Raw genomic sequence first — 9,305 nt, 5'->3', positions numbered from 1 at the left:
GGGAGGCAGTACAGTGGGCTGTAGAGGGAAGAGGAGGCAGTACAGTGGGCAGTAGAGGGAAGGGAGGCAGTACAGTGGGCCGTAGAGGGAAGAGGAGGCAGTACAGTGGGCTGTAGAGGGAAGGGAGGCAGTACAGTGGACTGTAGAGGGAAGGCAGTACAGTGGGCTGTAGAAGGAAGAGGAGGCAGTACAGTGGGCTGTAGAGGGAAGGGAGGCAGTACAGTGGGCCGTAGAGGGAAGGGAGGCAGTACAGTGGGCCGTAGAGGGAAGGGGGGCAGTACAGTGGTCCGTAGAGGGAAGGGGGGCAGTACAGTGGTCCGTAGAGGGAAGGGAGGCAGTACAGTGGGCAATAGAGGGAAGGGTGGCAGTACAGTGGGCTGTAGAGGGAAGGGAGGCATTACAGTGGGCCGTAGAGGGGAGGCAGTACAGTGGACTGTAGAGGGAAGGGAGGCAGTACAGTGGACTGTAGAGGGAAGAGGAGGCACTACAGTGGGCAGTAGAGGGAAGGGAGGCATTACAGTGGGCCGTAGAGGGGAGGCAGTACAGTGGACTGTAGAGGAAAGGGAGGCAGTACAGTGGACTGTAGAGGGAAGAGGAGGCAGTACAGTGGGCAGTAGAGGGAAGAGGAGGGGGAGATCAGAGAGACCTGTCATTACAATCACAGACATAATATAAGCCAATCATGACATAACAGGAATACATACATTCCTCTTCTGCAGCCTCAACCTCCTCCAGGCAGTTTAATCAATAATAAAGGATTCAGGTGAAGGTCCTGGAATGGCACTAGATACAGCATGGTCACAATATGAGCTACTACACCTCCAAGGGTTCCCTGTGCTGAATAGCCTTCCATGTGCTGCTTCTAAATGTGAGTGCCATGAACAAGACGGCAAGTGTTCACATACACAGCCCTAGACACTGGTCCTGTCCCCACAAAGCGATCTCAGTCACCATCTATGGCAAGTCTCACTGTAGTGGGCAGGACTGGTACTATAGCCCTTGTGAACAGACCCTGTGTGCACAAAACCAGGACCAGACAGCCTGGTAAGAGGCCATTTTAGGTAAATGTGGTCATGTCTACGTTGTGTGCCTGCCCCAGCAGAGGGGAAGAAAGAGACCGTGGGGTTGCTATGGCAACGCAAGCGGTAAGAAACGTATCTGTCTTTAGTCTCTAAATGCTCTCCTCCACGCTGACACATATCGATCAGAGAGGTTGAAGGAGAGAGAGGAGGTGGCTGTTTTCCAAGGCAAACGAATGGAGATCTGTTCACAGACGTAATGTTTTACGATCAAACGAGCAATAAACCTTCCCAAAATTGCTTTACTTTCATTCCCCGAAGTCAAAAACACTTAGGACATTCTCAAAGAAACCAAATTTACAATAGAATACGCATTCTTCCACTGTATTGTGTTCTCTCCTCTCAATGGCTTTCTGTGATTAACACATTTACACAAGCAGGGAACACAGGTGTCTACATTATGTCACCGGTGTAATATTATGACACACATAAACAGTATGTACTCACACTCAATCAATTCTTTCTCTCAAACACACACACACTGATGAATCGCAGTGCTCCGAGGCTTGTCTTCATCAGGTTGCTCTCACTTTGTACTGAAGACAGACAACAGGTTTTACAGGACAAGGCCTTAGAGGGTTTCAGGCAGTGTGCTCTGTAACAGGGTAGACAAACAGACTTATAAACTGCGACACAGACAGGGACACTCTTTCAAGTTCAAAGTTTTCATATAGTCTTTAAATATATCATAAATTGACCGATAATATATCTCTATATAATATATATAAACATTTCAATCTATATTTAGTCCAGCCTGCTCCCCTATAGAAAACTCCACAGGGGAATTAAGAAAGGTCCAAAACACATAGAAATACTATCATAAACCAGTCTGTGTAAACCTGACTCTTTGGAATGGATGAGGCCTAAAAGCCTGATGGTCTGCTGTACACAGTTGGTCCTGTTAACTTGTGCTTGGGGCTTGACTTGACATAACGTTATTGATTGATCCATTGGCACTAGTCTAGATAAAGGAAGTGAAAGGGCAGGTAATATACAGTAAGTAATAGACGAGAGGTCAAGGCTACAAGATCTTGATCTCCAGGACCATTTAGATACCTATGCATGGAACTAGTCAATATTGGCAGAATCTAGTTCAAATGTGTGATTGGAAGAGCACAAATAGACATGGCCCATGCTATGAGAAATGGAGAGAGGGAGAGATAAAGGAAGACAATATACTCTATCAAGGGATAGTTCAGGATTTTGGCAATGCAGCCCTTCATCTACTTCGTAAGAGTCAGATGAACTAGTGGATACCATTATGTCTCTGCGTCCCGTATGAAGGAAGTTAGAAGTGGCTTGCGAAATTACCTCTAACTAATGTTAGCGCTAGGTTAGCACAAAGACATGAACTCTTCACGCTGTCTCCTCGACTAGTTCCACACGAAGAATTCAAGTCTTTGTGCTAAGCTATTTAGCACTGGCTGGAGAAACTACCTCTAGTTGCATTCATACTGGACACAGAGACATACAAATGGTATCCACGAGTTCATCTGACTCTGGGAAAGTAGATAAAATCCCAAACTATCCCTTTAAACTCTCTTTGTGTGAATGTGTTGTAGTAAGTTGGTCTGTTTTGTGAGTTTGTTGTGTTTATGAATATATGTAAGCAAAATGACATGCTTCATTATATTCATAATAAAGATATTGGTACTTTCAAGACAATGCCTGTAGATGGTATCACATGTCCTCTTCAATAAGATGTATGAACAGTACTATAGTAAAGAACTGTTTCTCTGTGCTTCACCAACACTCGAAAATCAAGGCAGTAGTTTGGCTTGCAGTCAGTCCGCATAAGGACTTCCTAGCCTGTAGATGGCGCTGAGCGAATAAAGACTTCTCATCCTCGGCCCTCCTCGGGAGAGCGCTGATCTGACTTGAGCTTGACGAACTCCTTTGCCACGTCGTCGTTGTTGCGCTGGGACAGGATGCGGAGGACGGTGAGGCCCGTCTCGTCCATGTGGACCCTCTTCCCCAGGGGGAGCCAGCACGCCACGCTGCCCCTAGAGGACATGTCCTTCAACTGCATTACGGCTATGCCCACGGTACGGTCCTCCCGGGCGAAGCAGTAGTCCTTCACACACACCTGCAGCTCGTAACACTCTGTGCCCACCTCGTTACTGAGGGCGCTGCAAGGAGAGAAGACAGAGACTCACAGCTTAGAGTCAATGACACGGATTCCACCACTTTGGAATGTAGAAGTGTGATCAGGTAACTATATGAAAAGCTGACAGGATTCCCTCTTTAATATTCAACATGGTCACTTCCAATAAGATGTCACCAAAATCGCAAGATGCTTTGTACCACTGAGGCCAGACTGTAATACTCACTATGTGAACGTTTCGTTGTATTTGGGGGCGTAGCTGTTGTTCTTGGATTTGGTGGCGTACTTCCTCTTCTTGTCAGCTAGATGAGGACCAATGATGTAGATCTCAACGAAGGGACGGAACACCCCTGTGGTCTGCCACCTAAGGTCATTGGCTGCCACCACTGAGACAGAGAGGGAGAGGACAAAATAAATAGATACAGGAGGTAATTTATCAACAAGGTTTTAACATCAAAGCCAAACAGACATTTTCTGTGGTATGAGTAACCTTCTGACAACAATTTTTAAGACATGGTAAAATGAAAGATCTGACATAATTGACTGGACACTGACCTTTGACGGTGACCTTGTGCTCTCCAGTGTTGGGGTGGGTGAAGATCTCCACGTGGATAGACACCTCTCCCACGGCGTCGTCCACACCAGAGCCTGACAGGGACAGGGGCACAAGTCACTCCTTTGTGGCCCAGAGTGGGGCCTCTTTCACTGCTGCAGGCAGGCCAACACTATAGCCAGAATATCTTCCCTTCAGCCCATACTCCCTCTGTACAATACAGTCATGATCGGCTGTATGCTTAAGTCTGGCAGATGTAACTGTCTGAGGGTGAAAAAAACAACATATTTCATAGGGCTTGAGAGAAGTAGGCTGGTATGAGGGGACAATCAGAGAATGCAGCTATAAGTGGTTTGGGGTTGTAAAGAACTTTTCAGTTAACAGTTCCAGGCAAACTAAATATGATAAGCATCTGATGTTATTAAAGTTCTTTGGATAATTTCATGTAACCACTCATAGCTGCCCTGTGACTCTGCCTGCCCAGCCCCAGGGGGTAGGAGCCTTTCAGTTAGGATGCAGCGGTGATGGTAGTGGGAGGCAGGTCAGAGGAGACTGGTAGTGAGAGAGGAGAGAGTTATCACAGTCCTCCTCTACTGCTGCTGGGCAGAGCAGAGTAGGCAAGTAACATGTTGAGATGGAGCCAGTCAGATGGACAAGCCCATTCCTTGCCGAACCCGAACCCTTTTTTAGAGCAAGCATGGCAACTAGAGGGACCTTGCTGTGGGAGCAGTCCAGCAGCCCAGTCACATTTATACTGAGGCAGGGTGCATTCATGTCTACTCTGTATGGTTCTGACGTAGAATATGTGGACAACCACAAATACCTAGGTGTCTGGCTAGACTGTAAACCTATTTCACAACAAAGCCTCCTTCACTCATGCTGCCAAACATACCCTCGTAAAACTGACGATCCTACCGATCCGTGACTTCGGCAATGTCATTTACAAAATCGCCTCCAACACTCTACTCAGCAAATTGGATGTAGTCTATCACAGTGCCATCCGTTTTGTTACTAAAGCCCCATATACCACCCACCACTGCGACCTGTACGCTCTCGTTGGCTGGCCCTCACTACATATTCATCGCAAAACCCACTGGTTCCAGGTCATCTATAAGTCTATGCTAGGTAATGCCCTGCCTTATCTCAGCTCACTGGTCACCATAGCAACACCCACCTGTAGCATGCGCATCAGCAGGTATATTTCACTGGTCATCCCCAAAGCCAACACTTACTTTGGCAGCCTTTCCTACCAGTTCTCCAATGACTGGAACAAATGGCAAAAATCTCTGAAGCTGAAGTCTTATATCTCCCTCTCTAACTTTAAGCATCAGCTGTCAGAGCAGCTTACCGGTCACTGTACCTGTACACAGCCCATCTGTAAATAGTTCACCCAACTACTTCATCCCCCATATTATTACTTACCCTCTTGCTCTTTTTCACCCCAGTATCTCTACTTACATATCATCATCCGCACATCCATCACTCCAGTGTTAATGCTAAATTGTAATTATTTCACCTCTATGGCCTATTTATTGACTTTACCTCCCTACTCTTCTACATTTGCACACACTGTACATATATTTTTTCTATTGTGTTATTGACTGTACGTTTGTGTACGTGTAACTCTGTGTTGTTTGATTTTGTCGCACTGCTTTGCTTTATCTTGGCCAGGTCACAGTTGTAAATGAGAACTTGTTCTCAACTGGCCTACCTGGTTAAATAAAGGTGAAATAAAAAAATTAAATGAAAACGTCTATAGAGTGCTTGTTATCTTGCGACAACTAAGGGGAATTGTGCCCAGAAAGCCAACAGGATTTGAACTGCACTTGACCAGGGAATGTGTGTACCTCTCCACACAACACAGGATAGCCTTGGGCCTGGGTTTGGGCTCTAGGGCTAGGAGTTCTTCGTTCCATGCTGATAGGCTTGGGAGTGGTAAGCGTTAGGGGGATACATTCAGGGCCCTGTAGCGGGCTCCAGTCAGGCACGGACATCGTTTGTCTGGGAGGGAGGAGAGATGATGGTGGAAATTGTAGGTAGGTCGGGTGACTGACTTTCTTTCCCTAAAATGTGAGTTTGTAATGATTTATGTCTTAATCAGTGGTGACTGAAAAACGTTAGTGTGTTGGTGAGTTCTATAGGAGGGCAAACAAGTTCTGTCTCTGTCCAGGGGCATGATGGAACTGTCAGTCCTCAAGTCACTCAGAGGGTGCAGCACAAAACTGTTTTATTTGGAATAAAAGCAAGCTAAACTGATTAGAATTAAACAGCTGCACAATACAGTACAAATTAGAGGGCTTCTTTATTGGAGAACTGTGTGTGTCTAAATCTCTGAGGAGGAGGAGACGTGAAATCAGACCCCCAGAAAGTCCCTCAGCTCTAATATACACTACCTGTCCAAAGTGTGGACCCACACACTCATTCAAGGGTTTTTCTTTATTTTTACATTGTAGAATAATAGTGAAGACATAAAAAACAATTAAATAACACATATGGAATCATGTAGTAACCAAAAAAGTGTCTTAAAAGTAGCCACCCAGCTTGACAGCTTTGCACAATTTTGGCATTCTCTCAACCAGCTTCATTAGGTAGTCACCTGGAATGCATTTCTATTAACAGGTGTGCCTTGTTAAAAGTTAATCTGTGGAATTTCTTTTCTTCTTAATGTGTTTGAGCCAATCAGTTCTGCTGTGACAAGGAAGGGTTGGTTTTCAGAAGATAGCCCTATTTGGTAAAAGACCAAATCCATATTATGGCAAGAACAGCTCAAATAAGCAAAGACAAACAACAGTCCATCATTACTTTAAGACGTGAAGGTCAGTCAATCCAGAACATTTCAAGAACTTTCAGTTTCTTCAAGTGCAGTCGCAAAAACCATTAAGTGCTATGATGAAACGAGCTCTCATGAGGACCGCCATAGGAAAGGAAGACCCAGAGTTACCTCTGCTGCAGAGGATAAGTTCATTCAAGGTAACTGCACCTCAGATTCCAGCCCAAATAAATGCTTCACAAATTTTAAATAACAGACACATCTCAACATCAACTGTTCAGAGGAGACTGCGTTAATCAAGCCTTCATGGTCAAATTGCTGCAAAGAAACCACTACTAAAGGACTCCAATAAGAAGAAGAGACGTGCTTGGGCCAAGAAACACGAGTAATGGACATTAGACCGGTGGAAATCTGTCCTTTGGTCTGATGAGCCAAAATGTGCGATTTTTGGTTCCAACTGCCGTGTCTTTGTGAGACGCAGAGTAGGTGAAAGGATGATCTCTGTATGTGTGGTTCCCACCGTGAAGCATGGGGGAGGAGTTGTGATGGTGTGGGGGTGCTTTGCTGGTGACACTGTCAGTGATTTAGTTCGAATTCAAGGTATTCTTATTTAGAATGCTACCACAGCATTCTGCAGCGATATGGTATCCCATCTGGTTTGCACTTAGTGGGACTATCATTTGTTTTTCAACAGGACAATGACCCAAAACACACCTCCATGCTGTGTAAGGGCTATCTGACCAAGTGCTGCATCAACCCAATTGAGATAGTTTGGGATGAGTAGGACAGCAGAGTGAAGGGAAAGCAGCCAACAAGTGCTCAGCATATGTGGGAACTCCTTCAAGACTGATGGAAAAGCATCCCTCATGAAGCTGGTTGGGAGAATGCCAAGAGTGTGCAAAGCTGTCATCAAGGCAAAGGGTGGCTACTTTCAAGAATCTCAAAAATAAAATATATTTAGATTTGTTTAACACTTTTTTGGTTACTGTATGATTCCCATATGTGTTATTTCATAATTTTGACATCTTCATTATTACTTTACAATGTAGAAAGTAGTAAAAATAAAGACAAACCCCTGAATGAATAGGTGTGTCCAAACCTTTGACGGGTACTGTACCCTGACAAAGAGAGCGCCACCGCTGATTTTACGATTCTGTGTTTTGCCGAAGGGGAGAAGGGAGGGGGAACTGTCACCTCCTGTCACTGCTGGAGGGACCTGCCCTGGGGAGGGATGACTGCATGCGTGTGTGTGTGTGGGGAACAGAGGGTATGGTATGGCAGGGAGCCCTTCCAGACAAACTGATCATCATCACTCCATCATTCAATAAGGAGGAGGGGTAAATAAAATAAGCAAAACAGAAATCCCCAACTATGCAGGAGACTGACCCTGTGGTTCAAATAAGATACCCTTTCAAACGGTCAGTCAGAGATGAACACCCACCCACTCACACACACTCCTTTTGTCCAGTCATTGTCTGACTCACTCACTCATTGTTTTGCATGCACAGTCTAAACGAGCCATGGGTCCTCTATGACGCAAGCTGATGACTGTCTCTGACAGAGCATGAGTCCTCACAGTCTTATAATGTGGTTCCCTTTGTCTGATGGCTACCATGTCGTAGCAGTTTCAGGTCATACGTACATACGTAGTACATACGCATGTCATACGCATGCAGGTCCTATGTGTGTGTGTGTTTGTGTGTGTGTATTGGGATGAGGTTAAGGTTGAGCAGGCAGGAGGGTAGTCTGAGGATGTGTATGTGTGTGGAGGTCTGGGTTCTTGGAGGCCTGTTGTTTTCAAACCCTTAGTGTCCACATACCCTTCTCTGGGTACACATCTTCACTAGCCGTGAAGTTTCCCGTCGAAAACTAGTGGACAGAGGGGGTCGAGGAGGAAGACGAAGGATAGAGAAAATAGAAGAGACATGGAGAAATATAAAGAGTGCAGAGAGTCAAACGAGAGTCAAACGAGAGTCAGAAGAGAGTCAGAAGAGAGTCAAACGAGAGTCAGAAGAGAGTCAGAAGAGAGTCAAACGAGAGTCAGAAGAGAGTCAGAAGAAAGTAAAATATATTCAGATATAGAACTTATGTTATCAGTGACGTCTAATTAAGTTTTCATTTTAATTGTAATTATTTTTAGCCCTTTTTCTCCCCAATTGGTTACATTTACAGTTACAGTCTTGTCTCATCGCTGCAACTCCCGTCCAGACTCGGGAGAAGCGAAGGTTGAGAGATGTGCGTCCTCTGAAACACAACCCAACCAAGCTGCACTGCTTCTTGACACAATGCCCACTTAACCCGGAAGCCAGCGGCACCAATGTGTCAGAGGAAACACTGTGGACCTGGCGACCGTTTCAGCATGCACTGCGCCTGACCCGCCACAGGAGTCACTTGAGCGCGATGGGACAAGGGCATCCCTGCCGGGCCAAACCCTCCCCTAACCCGGACGACGCTGTGCCAATTGTCTGCATCTCCATGGGTCTCCCGGTCACGGCCGGCTGCGACTCGAACTCAGAATCTCTAGTGGCACAGCTAGCACTGTGCAAAGCCTTAGACCACTGCGCCACCCGGGAGGCTTGTCTAGTGAAGTTACATCATTGTCGTCCAGTGTAACTCCTTTCAGTCTATGGTGGTCATCATTCACAGTCTATGGTGGTCCTTATTCACAGTCTATGGTGGTCCACACACACACACAGCTTTCCTTCCGGCTGTGCCATTGCTATGAAGTGTGGTTAAACATTCTCTAAAATCACCAATGATATTTATTCTAATTACATTTCAAATGATCATTCTTTCCTG

The 9,305-nt window shown here is 45.7% G+C and overlaps 1 protein-coding gene across 1 annotated transcript in view; it reads right to left on the bottom strand.

Moving 5' to 3' along the window:
- Positions 1 to 628: 628 nt before the first annotated feature.
- Positions 629 to 9,305, bottom strand: part of LOC110522750 (protein unc-13 homolog A) — an 87,132-nt gene continuing 78,455 nt past the window's right edge. Inside the window, exons 40-42 of the mRNA XM_036969182.1 lie at positions 3,739 to 3,831; positions 3,410 to 3,569; positions 629 to 3,208 (exon numbers count right to left, since the gene is read on the bottom strand). Of these exons, the coding sequence (XP_036825077.1) occupies positions 2,920 to 3,208; positions 3,410 to 3,569; positions 3,739 to 3,831 (542 nt within the window). The 3' untranslated portion in view covers positions 629 to 2,919. The remainder of the gene's footprint in view (positions 3,209 to 3,409; positions 3,570 to 3,738; positions 3,832 to 9,305) is intronic.

This window comes from Oncorhynchus mykiss, chromosome 30 (genome assembly GCF_013265735.2).
Source record: "Oncorhynchus mykiss isolate Arlee chromosome 30, USDA_OmykA_1.1, whole genome shotgun sequence".
NCBI lineage: Eukaryota > Metazoa > Chordata > Actinopteri > Salmoniformes > Salmonidae > Oncorhynchus > Oncorhynchus mykiss.
Note: the sequence above shows the minus strand (reverse complement) of the source record. Positions and strands in the feature narration are given on the sequence as shown.